This window comes from Thermothelomyces heterothallicus (genome assembly GCF_042370625.1).
Source record: "Thermothelomyces heterothallicus CBS 202.75 unplaced genomic scaffold P884_scaffold_22, whole genome shotgun sequence".
NCBI classification, from domain to species: domain Eukaryota; kingdom Fungi; phylum Ascomycota; class Sordariomycetes; order Sordariales; family Chaetomiaceae; genus Thermothelomyces; species Thermothelomyces heterothallicus.
In genome coordinates, this window is record NW_027192583.1 from 40,706 (window position 1) to 61,702 (window position 20,997).

The following is a 20,997-nucleotide window of genomic DNA, read 5'->3' on the forward strand; positions in this document are numbered from 1 at the left end:
TTTTTTCCCTAGAGCAGACGGCCCTATCCTCTCCTACGTTTGTATTTCATGCTAACCACGGTTCGCGGCGTGCCACTGTCAGCCCAAACGCAATGCCTCCTCTGAACGACGACATCGGCCGCAGCCGAGTATCATTCCGACGCGCCTCCATCCTCAACTTCCTCAATACCCATAAGAACAGCAAAACCGATAGCGAGAACCAAGAAGATGGCAACGGCCATGACCAACCCGAATCCGGACACCAGTCAAAGAGCCAAGCTGCCCAGGGCTGGCATCACCATCCTCATCATCTCCGCCATCACTCTGCTGCCCCGCCTCTTAGCAGCAACCCCGTACATAGTGGCCCGCCCCAACTCCAGCTCCCGTCCTGGTCCAGCAACAACCTACAAGAAGACCGCATCCCAACCGATGCCACCTCCAACCCTGCAGAATCACGCTCCTCTGCTAGGGACGTCAAACTCGACGAGCCTATCTGGAGGAAGCTCTTCGACAACGACGAGAACAGGAGAGCGGCCGCCAGGAGGAAGAAGGAGGAAGAGGAGAACCATGTCCGAGAGAGCAGGGCCAACGAGGCCGCGCGCATCATCTATGCCTCGTGCATGGCTGGGCATCGGGTTCAGAGGCGCAGAGCGAGGGCGAGAAGGCTCATGGACCTGGCGGGGACAGTCAGAGACGGGACGGCAGTGCAGGGGGAGCGGTCCGATGCCGTAAGGAGGCTGGGCCGGTCCGCCGAAAAGGCGGATCCGTTTCCCGATCTGTACTGGCGCACCTGGGGCCGTGCCATACCCCCCGGGTTGGAGATGGACCCCTTCGGGGAGATGTGGGAGGACGGGGTGGAAGAGAAGGGCGAGCAGGCAGGGAGGGGCAATTTCGATGGAACCTCGCCGCCGCACGGTGGCAGGAAGAGAGGTGCGACCCTCAGGAGGCGGGCTGCGCGGAGGGTGCAGGCGCTTAGCTGGTCTAGTTTGGGGGACGGGATCAGCGAGTAGTATTCGTTGAGCCGGTCGCAGAACAGGAGAAAGGGATGGCGGCCGACGAAGTTGAAAAAGAGGCTGAGTGTGCAAAACATACTTAAAGACTCAGTCGTGGACGGTGCAACTGTGGACGTCCATGCGGTCGGCATAGCCGAGCAAGAGGTGTTGCCCAATTGGAAGGCTCCGAGGGCAACTACCCGCTCGACCACAGACCGTGGTGTTTCTGGAGGTGACGACCAGGGACAAGGAAACGAGCAGTCCGCAGACTCTTGTGCTCTACCGACTGACAAAGCACAAGGAGTTGAGCGGAAAAGGGGAGAGGTGCCGCGGGAGCATAAACAAGCACAGGAGCCCGAGGAAAGCGAGGCAGAGACGGCAATCTCCATAACGGAGCCGAAGCAGAGCGAGTTACCGGAGAGTAGCACGAGCGGCCAACAAGATCCAAACGACGAGGTTGACGCACCGACTAGACACAAGGCCAAAGGTAAACTTATCGATCCATCATTCGTGGCCTCTAACCGTAGCGAAGCGACATGCCATGGAGTCCAGAGTACCCGCACCGGCAGCAATGGTGAACCTGATGGCGAGGAGCCACGACAGTCAGATTCGCTCAAAATGCGGAGAGGCGATAACCGGCGCCGGACGCTCACTTTCGGTGCCGCTGGCACCTCCGGGGCCGAGAATTCCTCGGGGATTGAGCCCGCCTCCGCGACTGAGCCTACCCTTGGGACAATGCCTAGTTCGGTCCCTGGACTCACCTCCACGAGACCAACGACGTCGAATACTGTATCTAGTGACGCCAGTTTTGATATCTCGGTGGCTGCACCTACAGCCAGGGCTGCTGGACTGCCTCCTCGCCCGCCAAACAACAGCCGGGATTCGGAGATCCCAAAGTCCGACATGTCCACATCCAGCAGCGAGATATATCTCAGTGGAAACGAAGGTTCACAAATGTGGCGGCGACTACAGTCGCAACAGGCGAAAGGCAGCAGTGCCTCTGCCAGCATAGGGAATGAAAGCAGGTTTAGTAGCAGGCTTAAACCGGGGCAGAGCGGGAGTAAAGAAACACTTCCGCTGGTAAGGCCAGAACCGCAGCGGCCAATGGGTGTCGCCTCCGCTGGCCGAGAGAGTGAAGATACGGCCGATGGGGGCAGAACGGAGCGAGGGTCGAGACGCGCCACCCTGAGAGCCACCATCAGACGGCTCTTCCGACCAAGCCGGGTGGACAAGCAAAGGCCGATCTGAATTGCGAAAGGAAGAGAGACTATGATGTAACAGCTTGGTGGTACCTTATCAGTTGCCGGCCTCGTCACTTTCTGTAACTAGTACCTCCGGGACGGGGCGCGTGGCGTTGATACGAATTAGAAGGGTCCATATTATGGATTAATCAATTTACCGCGCTAAGACGTGCCATGTCTATGGCTTGTTGCGACCCAATTAGCATCCGAACAAGCGACCTAGGGAGCGACTGACGACTGAGCCGCTCTACTTGTGTGTGTTCCGTATGTAGCGCGGTGGGGAGCCGTCTTGAATATGGGACAAGACACTGAGACATGAGAGCAGGCGAGTGTTTGCAGCCACCGAGGCCACACACACACACACACACACACAGTCTCATTAGAATATTTCGGGCTTGACCGCATGCGACTGAGCGCCCAGGACATCCACCAGTTCGGATTGCCGTGTACGAATATATGTATTATTGTAAGTAATCCGTATGTATGTATGTACGTATGTATGTATAGATTACAGCATATACACTGGCACCTCGACCATACTTCACGCCCAAAGTGCATCTTCGGGTCGAGTGCCGTAGATCATTGGGTTTTTGACCAGTCCACTCCGCATTCCTGCATAGAAATTGGACACATTTCGTCACTTAGCCCCAGGCTTCCATTGTGCCACCCTCCAGGGCGGCACGGACTTGGCCCCGGAGAGGAGACAGGCCAAACATATAGACCCCGGGCAAAAGGCAGAAAGAGAACCGGTGAGCCAATAACTAGGCAAAGGACCGGGTGGACGTAAAGCAGGGCTCATTGTGCGAGGCTCCTGGAGCCCTTCCTGGTCCTCGACAACCAATCCGCGGGGGCAGTAGTAATGTGAACGGCATATGCGTGTCTGGACAATCCTGGTGTGATGACACACAAAGGAAAAGGAAGGGCTCGTGCCACATGATAACGCCAGTCCTCCCATCCATTCACTGTTTTCCGACAATCTCGGATCTCGCCAAAGCGCAAATCATCCCATTTCTGGACACCATTCCCAGCCCGAGAAGGCTCAGAGGTAGATGCTGACACGGCCAGAATCAGACTCGTACCTCGTACCCCGCAGGAAGCAGACAAACTCTAGACCTGCATATGAGCGACAGAGGTAAACCTTGTCCGGGGACTGCTGACTTGGATCTGATGACAAGAACCTCAATCCTGAATAGCGGCGATAATGCACGGCACTTTGCGCACGTTCTAACCGGATATGCCACATACGGACCAAGTCCCTTGCTTCCCCCTGTAATGGTCTGTAATTCGGAGTGCATGGTAAAAGCCGAGTAGGGTAAGCCGACAAGCACACAGTAATCAGCATAGACGTAGGTTTCGGCGTTTCGATTCCAACATGTGTCCCATATATCAGGCACTAAAACATCGAGCAAAGTATCGCAACCAACATTGAGACCAGATCAACCCGTCCCAGGACCCATGGTATCAAACCAAGCGAACTAAAACATAGTAGCAAGCTGCTAACTTGCAGTGTATAAGAATCCAAAAAAAAGTCCCAGTTGCTGAATGCCAGACTGCCGCAACAGGACCCTGTACAGTACCAAGAGAGCTCTAAACCCAGAGTCCAAACAAGAATAGTCCTCCTCATTGTCCCACGACATCACTGTTGCCCGTAGCACTCCCCTCCTCAGCTTGAGCGAAAGGCAGTATTAATTTTCCAAGAAAAGAGGAAAAAAATAAGAAAAAGATAAGCGAAGAAGAAAACAAAGGCAAAGTCCCGTGGGTTGACGCGATCCCCAGGCACTGTCGCCGAAGTTAAACGTCAAAATTTGCAGAAAGAAGGATAGATGGCAGGGGGGGAAAGTGTCGAACCTAGGGAAAGTGACCAAGAAAAGAAAGAAGGCGGTCATGCACCGCATAGCGGAACTCCCAGAGCTCCGTGAACCAAATCCCGGAACAGCCCCCGATGTCGCTCCTCCTTCAACCGAAGCTCTTGACCGACCTTGTCCTCCCCTCCCGTAACCCCGGGCTCCCCAGCATCCCGAGTCCTCCGTCACTTCGGACTTTCCCCTCCTCCACAATGACCGAATTGCCCTCTCTGTTGCCCGCGACGCTGCACGCAGCATTGTCCTCGTCCATCGACAGAGGTGGGGGACCCACCGCGCCGCCGCCAAGCGGATGCTGCTGCTGCTGATCTTCCCAACTCGTCTTGCTCCTCCTCCTCCCTCGGTCCGCCGCCGGTGGCCGCCCGCCTTTCCCCTCCTGCTCCTGCTCCGCACCCGACGACGCCCACCCGGCGCGCGAGATGGCCGCCTCGTCCATGCGCCAGTAATACAGGACCTCCTCCTGCCAGCGGCGCAGGTTGACGACGCGAAAGGTGCCCTCGCATACGGCCAGGAGGAGCTCGGCCTCGAGAGGGCTGGTGCGCAGCCGATGGATCAGCCACTGGTTGATGTAGTCGGCCTTGTTTTCCGTCTTGGTCATGAGCGTGCTGATGCCCAGCTCCTTCATGCACTCAGCCCGGCGGAGCGCGCTCGAGGGGTCGTCCTTGGGCAGGCGCAGAGCGCGCTCGAGCGCTTGGAGCGGGCTGAGCAGAGCCAGCACGTGCGAAGGGTTCGAAAGAAGGACGGGGAAGCGTGGGTGGGCGAGGGACGGTGGAGCTGCCGCGTTAGGAGCGGTTGTAGTAGTAGCAGTAGGTGTATAACTACTAAGGCTAGCAGCACTTGTGGCGTTTGTTCTTGTCAAGTGGGGAGGGTTGGGAGGTGGCGTCGGCAGCGGTTCGATGGCCATGTTACCATCCTGCGGGGAGGGGGACCAGTCGGGGAAGCTTGAGTATATGGCCACTTCTTCGTGGTAGGAGGGGTGTTTGCGCATGACGCCCTTCTTTTGGCAGAGAAAGCGGAGGCGGTCGAGGGTTGCGGTAGCCGAGTCGAGTTCCCGGAGGGCGCGGTCGTGGACGACTTGGTAGCTATGGAGGAATTCGAGCTCGTCTCCGGTGATGCTGATGCCAAAGCGATGCTCGAATTCGGCGGCGTCGCTGGGGACTTGGGCGAGCGAAGACCGCAGAGAGAGGAGGTCCTCCTCACTGATTTGGTTACCTCGGTTCTCGCGCACTCGTTTCCGGTGGAGTTGCATCTCCAGGTCGTAAAGGATCTTATCTCGGTGCATTTCTAGGTCCTCGACGTGCTCCTTGGCGAGCTGACGTTCACCGGCCGCTTCCAGAAGTTCCTCGTACAAGGGGTGGACGTCGTCGTGCAGCTGTCCCGATATTCCGAAGAGGGTGACAGGGGTTGGCGGGCCAGAACTGTTTGCGTCATCATCAGAGGAGTCGCCCAATTCGTTGAAGACAACGATACCCGACGTCTTCATTGTCGGCGGTGGCGGTGGTACCGTAGCCGGGGGTTTCGGGCCCGCATCTAGCCCGTTGGGGGGAGACCGAGGTGGTTGGTCCTCAAGTCTTTCCAGCGCAGCCTCCTCCGTAGTCAAGTCGAATTCCATGTCCTCATACGCGTCCTCTGCCGTGTAGTAAACATCTCTGATTTTTTGCATCTCTTTGAATCTCGCCATGAGCACATCTGCGGGGACGACTGCGGCCTTGGACGCGAGGCGAGGCCTGATGATCTGCATCAACGCATCGTCTATGTCGTCCATCCGGCGCCTGAGTTCTCGCATTTCCAGCCGCTTGTCGGCCATTCGACGCCTCAACAACCGGATGCTCCTCCGCTTAGCCTCGATCATTCTTCTTAGCTCTGAGGGCCGCCCGCCACCGCTATTCAAGCTTCTTGTTGCTTCATCGGACGCACTCGACTCGGACTCGGAAGAGCCCCAATCCTGCCTCCGCAAGCCCTGAATCGGGAGCGGCCCGCCATTGTGCGCAGCGGGCGGATGCCGGGGCGGCGGCGGCGGCGACGGTGGTGGCCGCGATTTTGAGGCTACTCGGGGTGAGTGGTAGCAACCGTCGTCATCAGAATCAGTGCCGGATTCGTTCCGGGACGTGGCGACCGAGTGGTCCTTGGACAAGATGGTAGAATCGCCCGTATTGATGCGACGACAGGACGAGCCCTCAGGACTGAGAAACCGACCAGCCTCACCACCGGGGCCGTCGAGCGGCGCGTCCGGGAGTGAGCTTTGCGTGACATGCTGGCTATCAATCTTGAACCGCTCCACGTGGGTCACAGATGGACAGGTCGGCCGTGTGGGCTGGCGGGTAGGAGTCAGGCCCTGGATGCAATCATAGTCGGATCCGCTCGTGTGCGCGGACGCGCCGTCAGATGGCAGAGGCAGCTCGGAGACGATGATGGGCGCCATCTGGGTCGAGACAACGCGTCCACTCTCGGGCAGCTCCCGCGACAGCCCGTGCCATCGAGAGCTGCGCAATGTCGATGTACGCGACGGCTGCGCATGCGAAAAAAAAAAAAAAAAAAACAATCAGGCCCCGGTAATGGCCGAGACGAGGTGATGCCGAGACTCGAATTTCCTAGTGCCGCGCTTGTTGCGAGCTTGATGCTTACATGCTACATCCTGTTTTGATCTCAGCGGTCGGCTTGCGGATGTGCGCAGGAGAAAAGAGGGCGATCCAGGGCTGTGAACACGTTGGGCCAAGCTCACACCGCTGCAGGCCGAGTTAAAGAATTCCAGCAGCTTCACTGGGGGTTTACCCTACTCTTGATTGGCCTGTTTATCGTGCCTTCCTTCATTCAACAGGCCCTGCTGTCTCTTGTTAGAGTGCCCGGACAGTAACCAGCTGCAAGCCGAGGAAAGAGCAATCTTGTATGTTAACCAAGCTCCACGGAGCCGTTTGCTGTTTTGGTCACCTAGGTGGAACTTCACTTTCAGAACTTCGGAGCGTTCGAAGTGCAGTGTGCTGATGGGGAACTGGAGAAACCCATATTATTGTAGCCTAGGAACGTTTTAGTGCGCCTACGCGATGGGTTAGGTGAGACACCTGGTATGCATAATATTAGCACGAGGCCGGGGATGGAGATTGTTGAAATCAACCCAGCGACCTGTACAGTTTTAGGAGTGAAAGAGTTTAGATGCCAAAGGCTGTGGAAAAAATGATTAGAATTCTAAGCATCTTGATCTCCTTTAGATTTCCCATCGCCTATGTAAACTGCGTCCGCCCAGTGGTAGTGTCGCAGTGCAGTGGTATCTTTGTATGTACTAAGGTACCTACCTGATTTGCAATTCGAGCACCTGGGGAAGGTACCTATGCACATACATAATCCAGATGGCACTTGAGGTAGTTAGACAAACTAGTAGCAGGAACCTCATGTTCGGAACTGTACCGTGATTGGGAATGCTCCGCGGTATTCTTTCTTGATTACTTGTAACTTGTCGCTGGGCTGAAAAGGTGTGACGCAACGAACTAAGTACTGTACCTGCACATTACTGGATCTCTGGATTCGGTTGAAGAGGTCTCAAAAAGACTACAAGCTCTAGAACCTGCTCTCTTAATTCATGCTGAGGTAGTCTCGAGTATCCGACTGCCTCGGAGACCCTAGTTTCGATGACCCTCTGCAGGCAGGGGTTTGGTGAGGCTTCAAGGCAAAGAAGGTGCTCCTGTAATGGAATACTCCTCCGTAAATAACGTTAGTATATAACTAGTACGTAGCATATGAATGTACGGTATGGAGTACTAATATTCGTCCAAACTTGGAGGCGACGCAGGACATCAGTGTATTAATGCACTGCAGCGTCGTTCGCGATCGACCCCACTAATCCACCAGCGCGCTGGTTGTCGTCCCGTCCCCACAGCTCGACCCGCGCGGCGACCCTGATGTGGGTGGGGCACATGTTGGAGGGAGGATGCACCCAACCGATTTGGGGAAGTGTATTTTCGCGTGTGGCACGCGCGGGTACCATCTACCATCCTCAAACAAGCCACGATTCCAGAGTGCTCCGCCAGCCAGTGGCCCTTTCGCTCGGGTTCCCACCCGCCAGTCTGCAGCCTCATGCAGCAATGTCAAGTGAGCAAGAAAGTGCCCGGCGCCCCTCTTCTCGGCTTTGTCCTCCACATGCAGTCCTGCGTTCAGGCATGGGACGCCACATCCCACGAGTAAGGCGAGCAGTCGAGTTTCAATGAGCAAGTGCCTCGACTTGCAACACGGATGACATGACACGTACCTGCTACTTATAACCGACTCGAGCTACCCGCGGCCCGTCAAGAGGGTGTTTCCGGTTGGTCTTCGTCGGGGTGCCTGGCTTGGCCCCGCCTTCCCGATGGTACCTAACATGTATGTACAGATGGTATTTCGTACTTGTGCCTGCTAGCTTGGCCACCTACTACCTACTACTAGTAGTAGTTTGAAGTAGCTAAAAGTACATACCTACCTTGATAGGTAGGTCGGTAGGTAGATAGCTGGTTGGCCGGTAATGAGAGCCCAAGAACGAAGGCCAGCCCTACACCTCACGGCGTCCGTTGGCGTGTTTTGCCAGCCTTCCTCCCCGGTTTGGCTACCTAATGTCAAACCCCTCCATCGTACGCTGCCCCTCCATTCAGGCATCCTTCCCAAAGCCCCTCCTCCCTCGGGTAGCGTCCTGCATTCCCTCAACTTGGTTCTTCCCACCACCTGCGCCTCGTCGTGCTGTTGTCGACCTCCCTCCCTCTAGCGCCATTCAGCCGGCGACGGACGGTTCGATTCCCGCCGCGAATGAGGGGCCGACCCGCGTGTCACGAGAATTCCCTCCCCGCCAATTACAGTTGCATTTAATCTATCGCCAGCAACGCCAGCGACGCCAGTAGCTAACCCAGGGTTCCGGAGGCCGCGTCTTGCTGGCGGCCAGTTAATGTGGGTGGTGCTGACCCCGCTAGTGCCAGCCGCAACGACGTCCTGGGTGGTTGGTTCCATGCGGCTCTGTGAAGCAGCCAAGGCTCTCGAGGTCTTATCGAGCACCCCAGCCTTCCGACCAAGCTATCGCCAGCTCTCAGAATCGTCGCCCGTCCGTTTACTTTGGACCTTGCAGCGCTTCCCGTGTGATCGCTGCGTGCTGCGTGCGGGACAAGGCCCGTTCCATCGACATCCGCACCGTTTGAAGACCAAGACGTCTGGTGCTCTTGGGTTTTGCAGCGTCGTCACGTCGTCGCTCGACTTCCCTTGCTGTTCTCATGCTGCCAGCTGGGCCGGCCCATCTTGGACGCCACGGTGTAAAACGTACTTGCTGGTCTAGGCCACCCCGGGAAAATAGCCATCATGGATCCCGGCTGGAGTGAATGGAGCGAATGGGTCTGGGATGATGGCCAGAAGCGCTGGTGGAAGGCGCGGCAGAATATTCAGGGTATGGACCTCAGGATTCCCAGACGAGCATCTTCCATATTGATTGTTCCTACCGCTAGGCGATGTGGAGTATGACTTTTTTACGCCGCATGGAAACGTCGACGAGCTTGTGTCTTCCTTTAAGGACATGGACTTCGGCGCCCACCAAGATACGCACTACCCACAGGGTTCTGCCTACGCCTACGGCACCCTGAATGGCGCCGAGGGCGCCGCTGTCGCGGAAACAGTTTACAATCAAGCTCCCATGCCGACCCATTCTGCCTCTCGCGCAAGGGGCAAGGCAAAGCCTGCCGATCCGCATGGAAAGCCCAAAGGGAAAGACAGGGAGAAAGGCGCTGGCAAGAATAACCGACCAAGGCCCGCCAGAGACGCCGGAAATGAGAATACCGAGGTTGCTGTCATGCCACGAGAACCGTTTTATAATCGAAAGAAGAGGACTGATTCCAACCATGACCATGCGACCCAGAATGCGCGTCCCAACCCGGCACCCAGCCCTTCGACACACGACGAGGCATATTCCACTACTTCCCCACCAAGCTCAGGTGCAGAGCCGCTCTTTGATCAACGTAAGATAACCCTCAGTCTCACCTCTGGGAACTCGTGCCCTAACTGGAGGGCACTGTCGTCAGCCGAAACAACCGAAGAAGCGGCATCGTCCAGTCCAGGACAATATGTCCATGGTAGGCACGACTCTGGTTTCGAAACTGAGACGGTTCCGCGATCTGCAGCTACGATCGACTTGACGGCAGAAGAAGACGACTACAATCATATGTCTATGGCCCATAGTAAGAGAAGCCGCCCCCACCCCCGATCCCCCCCCCTGGCAGATGAGTCCCGGTGTGACTGACTGCATCCGTCTCAAACCCCAAAGGCTCCAACGAGCCCGACAACTCCAACGAACAACTATTTCATACCGCGATGTCGGAAGTCAACCCCTATTTGACTGGTGATGTTGACTCATTTTACACAAGAGGGGGATTGCCCTCCGCGTGGGCAGCGCAGATCAATTTGCACGACGTTTCCGGGCGAGACAATGATCGAGATCCTTCGAATCGTCCTACCCAGCAGCCAGCGGGAACTACGGTGCCCCAAGGTTATCAGTATCAGGACTCTGCCGTTGATGGTGATGGCAACTATGAGGAAAGAGAACCTAACATTCACGGTGGTGAGTGCCCTTCTCTATCCGTCCATAACCACGCAATACTGAACCCGTCCAGGATTTGTTGTCGAGCGTTCTTCGCGATTCCAGCCTGGCGAGGTGAGCAACACCACCCGCCGTACTTGTGACATCAGTGACGCCAACACATTCTCCTGATAGGTTTTCAAGATTCTTTGGTGCGAACCCAGAGGCGCCGGGGGGCCAAGAAGTGAGGTGATGACGCATCAAATTCCAGTTGAACAGAACGGGATGCCCTTCTACCAAGGTTATCGGCGATTTATCGTGGTGGCAAACGATGAAGGGCATTGCACTTGCGTGTGAGAATTTCCCATTTCTCGAGAAAGGCTCATTCTTGTGTTGCTGACCCTGCTGCCCAGGCCGATTTTGACGTACGAACGCCAGGGTTGCCTCAAAAGGGGGGTGAAACCCTCTAAACACGGAATCGTCTACCAGACAGGGACAAAGCCTCGGATGCTTCCAGGCGAGCCCCAGCTGGGCTTCAGCCCAGTGCGAGTCAGATTATACGAGAAGACAGAAAAGCTGGTAAAGGAGTCACGCGTCAATTATGCGAAGCTCACTACTATCGAGCACAACTTCCGCGTCTTCTTTATTGGCAGTGTCGAACAGGACGACTTCCAGAACATCGTCATTCCCGCGGTTGATACCTGCTGGGAAAGGAAGAGACGGCGTTGATAACTTTCACGCCTCACCTCCGTTTGAACCGTAAATCACGGTCATGCCTCGAGTCGAGCGCCATCGCAGCACGACACCTAACGTTTTGGATATCTATCTTAGGGCTGCTGCCCTACATCAGCTGAATACTAGCTGATGATGTCTCGGAATTATGTACGTTGGTGGCATGGGTATGCCCTCGTCACCCTGCGGGACTTAGTCGCATGGGATAGGGCAAGAGACCATGTTGAAGGATCAGTTATGGTTTCTCTCTCTCTCTCTCTCTCTCTCTCTCTCTCTCTCTCTCTCTCTCTCTCTCTCTCTGTCTCTGTCTCTGTCTCTCTCTCTCTGTGTGTGTGTGTGTGTGTCCTTCCTTGTCGATTCTTCCTGATATTCTCTTTATTTGATGATTCATTTATGAGACGCGAGCTCCCGGACGGGCCACCTGATACCCCTCATTCTTTATGCTCTCGAGGAATGTTTGGAGTGCCTAACCCCTCCTGATTAGTCAATGAGTACCCAACCCGTTTGCGGTCCTGGGTCTCGCTCAAAGTTTCTTGGCAGAATGTTCACCACAGAAGAGTACGAGAAAGGGTTGGATATCAAGCCGATATGAAGATCTTACATTGCAGGTACAGAATGAAGCTGGTTGCTTTGGTGTGTGCTGCCCACGGTACCTTACAACCTTGATGATGCACCAACATGGTCTCAGGTGGGAGATTCCGCCTCTGCCCGCTTCCTCTAACCTGACCAGATCTTGTCGGTCTGGTCCAACCTATGTAGCTGGGGCTGCTGGTAACTCGAATACGACCCTCCAAAGACATGAAAACTGGCAAGAACACGACAACAGTACCCGGGCTGATAAACCGCATGCCATTACGGGTTACAGTTGATCGCTAGGCACTCACAAAGAGCCTCACGACGAAGTGCGGGTGAGATGAGAGGACAACATTCTTGTTACCGACGCTGAAGACATGTTTCCCTCTGTCTAGTCCTCATCCCATTCTACTCCCCAGTCGATTTCCTGTTGCATTCAGATGTCAACTAATTGCGGGCTTGCTACGCGCCCTTTTTGGTTCTTGGATCGTCGATTTAGAGGTTACACCGCTTCGTGATCACATTGGGAAGGATGGGGTACCCCCCATGCGAGTATCCATGAATCGCAGCTTGAAGCGGTCAACAAGGGTGTGTGTCATACATACATCCATTACCGTCTGCTACAGGGCCGCAGTTCCGGCACCGAGGCGGGATCACTGATGTTCAGACTCGCAAGCCGCCATGGCGGCCAGTTTACCGACCGAGGGAATGGCCACACAGGCAAGCGAAACCTCGAGAGCCTCCAGGGGCACGTTCGTTTGGAGCGGAGAATGCCGGACGTTTGACCCGACAGCTCGGCGCAGTTGCTGGCGCAGGGACGAGGCTGGCTGGCTGGCTGACTGAACAGTGCTTTCGCCTCCTTCTGTGGGGAAGCGGAACATCGGATTTTTTGGTCTCGGCCCTCGCGAGATCTCCAACAACTGTTGTTGAGCCTGTGTCCGCGCTAAGGAACATCGGCCGCGGAATTACCCAACCGGTAGATGCCGCTGGACACGTGTATCAACATTGCGATTGTCATCGCCCTGGCCCCAACGATGCCGCCATTCTGTTATCAGATTCGACAATTCTGGGCAAAGGCTGGGGATTCGGCCCAGAGGCCGAGCTCGGCAGAATTGAGTTGTGGGGCTGATTGATAATTTTGATTGATTAGATATGGGGCGTCATACGGTGTCCGTTAACCAGCCGGACACGGTGCCGTCCGCTGCTCACTCTTGAACAGGGACAGGCCGCCGAGTTCGGAACCGGCTGTCGACGAGAGCGAGTGGCATGAGCGCGCGGGATGAGAGTCACGTCGGCTCCTCTACGCGAAAAAAAAAAAAAAAAAAAAAACTCTATAGACTTTTCGCTGTTTCGCGCTGTGTTCCGAATGCCTGGGATGAGACCGGCTTTGGGCAATTGCCTTGAGACTAGGTTCGGGTGCTGCTGTGGTGGAGAGAAGTGGCGAGTCACGAGCTCCAAGTGGTCTGACACTCGGGAGAGCCGCGCCCAAATAAAAACCCGTTATGTATGGGAAGAGAAGCGGAAATGAGATTTCGCCGGGGAAGTCAATCGGTACCAGAATCATTGGGCCAGGGCCAGTACCCAGAGCAACTTCCCGAGGAATGTCGCTTGGCTACGAGACTCCCCGAGGCCGGCCACGAAAAGGCATGCCCCAATCAGTCCCTGCCGTGTTCAGGTTCTTAAAGAACTAGTTTAGCCAACCTTGGAAAACGATGGGGAAAACACTCGCACTGTGCCACTGCCCCCGAGTGTATGCAGCTCTCGCTTGCCTTGACCGGGTCCGATCTGCGTGTTCCGGGCATGACGGTTGCGTCGTTAAAGATCACTAGCCTCCCACGCAGGAAGAATTCTCAACTTCTCATCTCGAGTCTGACGAGGCGAGGCGCCGAAATCACCAAGGGCAAGCACAAGTGTTTTAACAGCCGAGCCTTGGCCGGACAGATCGCCTCACGGGCTGGCTTGACCCACATCGAAACCCTTACCCGAGTTAATCCGCAATTTTTGGTCATGAACCCAGCCTTCCGACTCCTGCCTTCCGTCTCCCATAATTCAGACCCCTTCGCACTGCTCTCGCCCCTTCTGCACTCGGCAAGTATCAAGCAGTAGCCCCGATACGTCCCAGAACAGGACAACCATGGCCACGCAGATTGATCGTCTCCTGGCCGAGCATTCGGCCGCGAGCGTTCCCGAGGAACCTCACCCTGGGCCGTCGGCTGCGCCCTCGCTTACGTATTCCGATTCGTCTGACGAGCACGAATTGGAAGAGCCCCGCCAGCCAGAGCCACGCCGCCGGCGCGCATCGACGCGCCTGATCGCCCAGAGCCCGGCCGATGTGCAACGCATCACGGGCGAGACCACGACCCAATTGATCCGCCGATGCTGCGGAGGCGGTTGCTGCCTCGGTCTCGGGCGGCCAAGGCAGGACGACGTCGAGATTGAGCAGATCGAGTTTCCCGACAACGATGCGTATCGGTCGCTGTGCCTGAAGATCGATCAGATCCCTGCGACCCTGAACAGCGTCTGCGATCTCCCCGAGCAGACCGTGTTTCTGCAACCGCTTCGACGGCCCTCCAATGTCCCGTCTCCGACAGACTCGGGTGTTTCGCCGGGCGCGGACAGCCCGACCGCTCCCGCGGGCGACATCGAAAAGAGGTTACACAACCTCGGGCTGGAGGATCTCGACACGCGGATACAGCCGCCCTCGTTTGTCCAGCCGCACCCCCCGCACCACGTCTTCCCCGCGCGCATCCACAACGCCCGCGAACTGACACGGCCGGGTGCCGAGAAACGGACGTTCCACTTCGATCTCGATGTTACAAACTACCCCGAAGGCGAAGGGGTGGACTTCAAGGTCGGCGGCGCCATCGGCGTGTCGGCGCCCAACGAGGCGTCGCTGGTCGAGGAGATTCTCGACCTGCTCCTCGTGCCCCGCTTCCTGCGCGACAAGCCGGTCTTGCTGCGCACGACCAAGGGAAGATGGCCCACCGTCTGGGGCGACGACAAGGCGCGCGAGCTCGTCACCACGCGGAGAGATCTGTTGACCTGGTGCTCCGATGTCCAATCGTACCCGCCGACAAAGCAGATCCTCCGCGTCCTCGCCGAGCACGCGACGGACGCAAACGAGCGCAAGATCCTGCTCTTCCTCTGCTCGGCCGAGGGCCAGGGCGTGTTCTGCGACTTCCGCACCGGGCCGCACATCACGCTCGTCCAGCTCCTGCACGCCTTCCCGAGCGCCAAGCCGCCCCTGGACCAGCTCCTCTCCGTCCTCCCTCCGCTGATGCCCCGCTTCTACTCGCTGTCCAACGACCCGCACGAGTCGTTCCTGACGCGCGACGGGGAGCAGCACCGCCTGATCGAGATCGCGGTGACGGTGCACGAAACCGCCGACTGGCGCACGGGGAAGCGGACGGGCGTCGGGTCGGGCTTCTTCCAGCGCCAGGCGCTGCGGTTCCTCGACGCGCAGGCGCGCGGCGAGCGCGATCCGGAGTTCTACATCCCCATGTTCAAGGGCCTCATGGCGAACCCCCTGGCCAAGCAGTTCGTGACGGACGGGCCGATGCTGCTGATCGGCGCGGGCGTCGGCATCGCGCCGTTCCGCGGCTTCGTCCAGCGGCGCCTGAAGACGGCCAGCTGCGCCAACAAGGTCTGGGTGCTGCAGGGCGTGCGCGACTCGCTCGTCGACGAGCTCTACAGCGGCGAGTGGGGCGTGCACGAGGACGAGGTCAAGAAGGTGGTGCAGAGCCGCCGCGGCGAAGGCCGCTACGTCCAGGAGGAGGTCAAGGCGCAGGCCGACCTGGTGTGGTACATCATCAACTCGGTCGACGGCCGCGTCTTCGTGTGCGGCAGCAGCAGGGGCATGGGAGAGGGCGTCGAGAAGGCCCTCGTCGAAGTTGCCATGATCAAGGGCAACCTCGAGCGGGAGGAGGCGCAGACGTTCTGGAACTTGAAGAAGGAGGCAGGCCAGTATATCGCCGAGACTTGGTGATCCGGATGCGGATGCGGATGCGGATGCGGATGCGTACGTTAATTTTTTTTTTCTTCTTCGCGTACATACGGTTCGTTCTTGTAACTCTACGCGGAACGGTCGGAAAATGCCCGCAATCATCTAGAGGGTTTGGGACGTGAACAGAGAGAGAATGGTTCAAGGCGTCAGGGTGCATCCGCAACGGCGCGGGACGGTTTTGTTTTTTTCATTTTTGTACTGCAAGTAATCGACTTGGGCTGGCGCTTCAAAGAGAGATTTTTTAATTTTTTTTTTTTTTTAACTTTTTCCACCGTACTAGACATCTAGAATGCATGTTTCACATGGTCTCACGATGCCGCATACTCGAGTGAGGTTTGGCTCCGTGGACCAAGTTTTGCATGTATTCCGTACAGTACCTATCCGTACTGCTGTACTTTAGACATTGTTTGCAATCCACTTTAGTTTTTGCGGCTCGTGTCCTCATGGGCATCATTCTACATACATCAACCTGTCTCGGACAGCGCAGAGGTGAGCAGCAGTTAAGGGCATGATGTTGGCAGATATTACATCATATGACATACCGAGAGACAGGAGAGCAGATCCTCATCCTTCATTCCTCCGATGATGCATGATTACGCCAACGCTAGCGTTTTGGTGTCGAATCCGTTGTTGGTTACGGCCCGCTTAGCGGCGTTGCAGGATAGCAGAGAAAGTCCCGCGCGTTTACCTCGTCGGGACGGCAGGCGGAGAGGGTGTGGGTTCTGGATTGGCTGCTGGGCACCGTGGGAGTACATAGTGGGAACTGCCGAACGGCGGTTGGTGCTCGCTGTTTCCATGGGCTTCTCAATCGGCAGGGGCTCCCCTTTCTCCACGTGCTCTGTCAGAGATTTGAAATACGTCTCCAACGCACACACCTGAGCATCGGACCGCTCGCTTCTTCCTAATTCGGCCCACGGCTCCGCCCTGATTGGAGAATCGCACGACCAACGTCGTGCTGCCGTAACGCTCCGCGATTGCTTACATATGCAGGGAGTAGACGTTAAAAAGCAGGGTTTCCCACATTGGTCTCGCGCGCGGCAGGATCCAGGTCCGAACACTTGTCCGATGGAACCAATGTGGGGATCCGAGTAGTGTACGGATTAGAGAGGATGGCGAGAGAAGCGCGCGCGCCGGTTCCCGCGAGTCTAGCCGCGAGCTTGCTACGACTGGTCGCAAGGAGGGGGTGGGAATGATCCGCTGGGTAGTAGTAGCTGGTGAGACCCTCTCGTTTGCAATTTAATTTGTATATATATATATGTGTGTGTGTCCCTCTCCCTCGGTCGCCAACCATGTCCACTTCGTCTCCTCACCATCCGGCCTCCTGAACAGCCCAGACCACATCACATGCAGAGACTCTTCACCGCAGCCTCTCGAACCATCTCCAAGCCCCGTTCTCTGATTAGTGCTCTTCAGCTCCACAAAGCCACAACCACCAGCCCTCGACCCTTCACCACCACCACCACCACCACCAGCAAGACCTCCAAGATGGGCAGCGTTTCCCAGACCACGACCGCGCCCAAGGCGGGCAACGCGGACGGCTTCCTCGCCCTGGTCAAGGCCCGCCGGACCTACTACCCGCTCAACAAGACGCTCCCCATCACCCCCGAGCGGGTGCAGACCATCGTGTCCGAGGCGCTGCAGCACGTCCCCTCGAGCTTCAACTCGCAGTCGAACCGGGCCGTCGTCCTCTTCGGCGCCGAGCACGACAAGCTGTGGGACCTGACCGCCGACGTCCTCAAGGGCGTCGTCCCGGCCGAGCAGTGGGAGAGCACCGCCCAGAAGATGGCCATGTTCAAGGCCGCCGCCGGCACCGCCCTCTTCTTTGAGGACCAGGTCCCCGTCGAGGAAATGCAGGCCAAGTTCGCCCTGTACGCCGATCGGTAGGTTTTTTTTTTTTTTTTTTTTGCATCGTCTCACCCCCCTTTCCCCTTTTTTCTTCCTGTCTTCTGTTTCCTCTCCTTTTTAAAGCTCCTGCGCCCTTGGAGTTTATAAAGTGATAGGAAGACACGAAGAATGAGAAAGCTGACAGCGGTTGTTAAACAACACAATAGATTCCCCGTCTGGGCCGGCCACTCCAGCGCCATGCTGCAGTTCGCCGTGTGGACGGCGCTCGAGGCCGAGGGTCTCGGTGCTAACCTGCAGCACTACAACCCGCTCATCGACGCCAAGGTCGCCGAGGAGTGGAAGCTCCCTGCCACCTGGAAGCTGACTGCCCAGCTCGTGTTTGGCGGGAAGGAGGTCCCTGATGCCGGGGAGAAGACGTTCCTGCCGCTGGAGCAGAAGTTCAAGGTTTTTGGTGCTTAATGTAAGATGACGGGAGAACATTATTTTTCCTTCTTTTTTCTTTTTCCTTTCTCGGTTTGGTAGGAGGGATATTTTGGCGGAAGGAATCTGGCGACGATTCGCATTGCAGGGAGTTGGGAGGATGTTTCTTGGGCTAGTTTTTGACTACGTTCCTTAGCCAATGACAATAAAGTAAGAGAGAGAGAGAAAGATGCTATTCGGACTCTGACAAAGTGTACACTGCAATCCACAGCCTCTGCAAAGAGGAGCCCGAGTGTCGCGACGATCCCCTCAGGTGGGCAGTTACTCTAGCTATAAACACCAAACAAGTCTATTTGAATTTTATCTGCCAATTACAAGATTACCCAGGATACACCTTTGTATAATTCTCGCTATGCACGGTTTCGCAGCAAACCAGTTGCCGGGGAGTTAGGCATCCACGTACCCCAACGCCTGCCCGACCTTGACTCTCTGCCCTTTCTCCACGGCCCATTGCCACCCGCCGATGTGGCGCCCGTTCTCGTCGTGCTCCGCGGCTGGCGCCTCAAACACGAGCACGATCGTGCTTCCCAACTGGAAGCCGCCCATCTCCTCGCCCCGCCTCAGCGCGTAACCCCTCAACACGGGGCTGGCGGCCTCGTAGGTGGCTTCCGCATAGCCTAGGTACGGCTCGCCGCGCCTCGCCGCCTCCTCGGCGGCCCTGTCGGCCTCGGTGTCGGTGGTCAGGCTGTTTGTGCGTAGCTCGCGGTCAAAGTTGACCTTGATGGAGCCGACGTTGGTCGCGCCGACGGGCACGTAGCTGAAGAAGCCCCAGCGCCAGCGGCCCAGCAGCACCACGCGCTCGTTGAGCGTGAAGAGCCCGGGCATGGTGCGCTGCAGGTACGGGGACACGCTGTACAGCTCGCCGGCGAAGTGGCGGCGGCGCTCGACCACCCAGTTGGTGGGCGAGTGGAAGCGGTGGTAGTCGCCCGGGGCGAGGTAGATGACGGCGTAGTAGAGCACGTGCCGGCTGCCGGGGGTGAGGTAGTCGAGCCAGGACTTCTCGCCAAGCGCCAGCTCCGCGCGGACCTCGGAGACGGAGGTCGGCGAGGGCGTGACGGACTCGTCCTTGGGGTGGTCGAGACTGCTCTTGTGCTTCTTCTCCGAGCCAGAGAAGAGATCCGGGAGGGTGTAAGAGATGCCGTTCACGCGCGCAAACTCCTGGTCCCTTTGGATGAGTTCTTCATCTCCTTCAAGTTCGTGCTTGCGGGGCTTGGAGGGCTTGTCGAGAGGCGTCTGGCCAGAGATGCTCGGGGTTGGGCTGTTTTGGCCGAGGAGCGCGTCGATAGTGTAGGTCATACCCTTCACCTGCTCGATGTCACCGCCTTGGATCTGGCCAAACTGCAGGAGGCGTCCATCAGCGGGCGAGAGGAGGGCATTAGGGTTGGGATCGAGAGGCCGGACCCCGGGCTTCAGCGTGCGGTAGAAGAAGGCAGCCAGGTTCGGGAACTTGCGCAGGTCGGTTTCCTCAATCTCATCCAGGTTGACGCCGAAGATGAAAGAGTACAGTCTGAAGCCGGGAACGCGGAGAAAGGTCGGGAGGGTGAGCTCGTTGAACCTGCCCCATAGACGCGACATGGCCTTCAGGGGCAATGTCGACATGATTTGCACCTGCCTGCGCCGCCTGTCAACCCCAATTCCGGGAACGGATAGCAAGGGAAGGTAAGGGAGGAAAAAAGGTTGGAGAGAGATCCTACCAAGGGCCATCTGGGCGGACCCGTGGTCTCTTTTTCGGGCGCTGGACTGGCTCGCCATTTTCGAGCTGCTTTTCCTGCTCCCTAGTATAGACCTTATAGAATTGCACTAATCCCAGAAACCCAACGCCGAGACCGACGGGGATGGGATACCACCGGATCCTGGAGCCGTGCACCTTGGAGTCGGCCGTTGGCCTGTGGGACTGCTGCGAAAAAGGGCGGCGGCCGGGGATTCGCTGGGCTGACTGCGCTCGTCGAGAGGCAGTCCTCGGAGAGGTCGAGATGTGTCGGCAGCTATGGCAGGCCGAGCGTCGGACAACGGTCGAGCGAGCTAACCCGACAGCAGCGGAAACGGGGCCAATCTGTGACGACGCCATTTTGCCTTGGGTTTAACAAACTCTGGCCTACCACGCAAGATCGAAGGGGGGAGAGAGGAACAAATGGCGGTGCGGTTGTTGTCTCTGGGTAGGTAGGTAGTGGACGAACCTGCATCATTGGCCTGCCTGCAACAAGTTGCAGACTCGGCAGTGGCGCCAATGGACGCCGCGTTCGCACGGGACGGGAGGGATCGAGGCGGGGAGGTCGCTGCACAGTAAGCTCAAGCCGTTGCTCTCATGACGCAGTGCTTGCATTCGGACGGATGACCAGCAGCCAGTGATGGATCGGCTTTTCCCGCAAGCCCAGGGAGTTGGGACGGTGATCTCCTTTTGTACCGGAGGTTGTGGGTACTTGACGGCGGTCAATTTCGCCAAATTCGACAGTTAATGCTGCATTGTGATTTACGACCAGGGTGTGTGGGAGGCAGTTTTATGTCCACCATGTGATGGCGCGGGTGGGGCGAGTAGCGCTACGCTGCGGTACCTGGAGAGGTGCGCGGGTAGTGGGTACCGGCACGCAGCGCATATCCTCCGGATGACAGCGTGGAAGTTGGAGCCGATGAAATACAACGCAGTCAGCAGCCCAGGCGGGAGGGAGAAACGTGGAACAGACAAAACCCGAATGGAATTGCTTCTCGACCCTGTGACGAGTGCGATTTCAATCCTCTGCAAACTCTCCTTCGGTTACAAGATCATCCCTCTGCTTTG

General features: G+C 57.2%; 7 protein-coding genes across 7 annotated transcripts; 4 read left to right on the forward strand and 3 right to left on the reverse strand.

The window, feature by feature from the left end:
* Positions 1-92: 92 nt before the first annotated feature.
* P884DRAFT_271676 (uncharacterized protein) lies at positions 93-2,219 on the forward strand (the record flags this gene model as incomplete). The annotated part of the gene is made up of 2 exons (XM_069442459.1): positions 93-909; positions 1,078-2,219. The coding sequence occupies 2 exons, from the start codon at positions 93-95 to the stop codon at positions 2,217-2,219; spliced, it is 1,959 nt and encodes a 652-aa protein (XP_069295286.1).
* Positions 2,220-4,168: 1,949 nt separating this feature from the next.
* Positions 4,169-6,496, reverse strand: P884DRAFT_206881 (uncharacterized protein; the record flags this gene model as incomplete). Its single annotated transcript, XM_069438750.1, has 2 exons — positions 4,169-4,848; positions 4,912-6,496. The coding sequence occupies 2 exons, from the start codon at positions 6,494-6,496 to the stop codon at positions 4,169-4,171; spliced, it is 2,265 nt and encodes a 754-aa protein (XP_069295287.1).
* Positions 6,497-9,381: 2,885 nt separating this feature from the next.
* P884DRAFT_206941 (uncharacterized protein) lies at positions 9,382-11,317 on the forward strand (the record flags this gene model as incomplete). The annotated part of the gene is made up of 8 exons (XM_069438755.1): positions 9,382-9,466; positions 9,525-9,856; positions 9,932-10,031; positions 10,095-10,250; positions 10,337-10,630; positions 10,683-10,723; positions 10,868-10,941; positions 11,002-11,317. The coding sequence occupies 8 exons, from the start codon at positions 9,382-9,384 to the stop codon at positions 11,315-11,317; spliced, it is 1,398 nt and encodes a 465-aa protein (XP_069295288.1).
* Positions 11,318-11,849: 532 nt separating this feature from the next.
* On the reverse strand, positions 11,850-12,516 carry P884DRAFT_59332 (uncharacterized protein). The gene is made up of 2 exons (XM_069445975.1): positions 12,499-12,516; positions 11,850-12,320 (listed from the first exon to the last, which is right to left on the reverse strand). Exon 2 carries the CDS (start codon positions 12,166-12,168, stop codon positions 11,899-11,901), a length of 270 nt encoding a protein of 89 aa, XP_069295289.1. The 5' UTR covers positions 12,169-12,320; positions 12,499-12,516; the 3' UTR covers positions 11,850-11,898.
* Positions 12,517-13,767: 1,251 nt separating this feature from the next.
* P884DRAFT_262629 (flavoprotein pyridine nucleotide cytochrome reductase-like protein) lies at positions 13,768-15,992 on the forward strand. The gene has a single exon (XM_069441675.1). It carries the CDS (start codon positions 14,028-14,030, stop codon positions 15,876-15,878), a length of 1,851 nt encoding a protein of 616 aa, XP_069295290.1. The 5' UTR covers positions 13,768-14,027; the 3' UTR covers positions 15,879-15,992.
* An 821-nt stretch (positions 15,993-16,813) lies between these two features.
* Positions 16,814-18,499, forward strand: P884DRAFT_262630 (Nitroreductase-like protein). Its single transcript, XM_069441676.1, has 2 exons — positions 16,814-17,776; positions 17,948-18,499. The coding sequence occupies exons 1-2, from the start codon at positions 17,241-17,243 to the stop codon at positions 18,198-18,200; spliced, it is 789 nt and encodes a 262-aa protein (XP_069295291.1). The 5' UTR covers positions 16,814-17,240; the 3' UTR covers positions 18,201-18,499.
* On the reverse strand, positions 18,500-20,693 carry P884DRAFT_228628 (phosphatidylserine decarboxylase-domain-containing protein). Its single transcript, XM_069439725.1, has 3 exons — positions 20,399-20,693; positions 19,916-20,274; positions 18,500-19,833 (listed from the first exon to the last, which is right to left on the reverse strand). The coding sequence occupies exons 1-3, from the start codon at positions 20,405-20,407 to the stop codon at positions 18,609-18,611; spliced, it is 1,593 nt and encodes a 530-aa protein (XP_069295292.1). The 5' UTR covers positions 20,408-20,693; the 3' UTR covers positions 18,500-18,608.
* Positions 20,694-20,997: the final 304 nt, after the last annotated feature.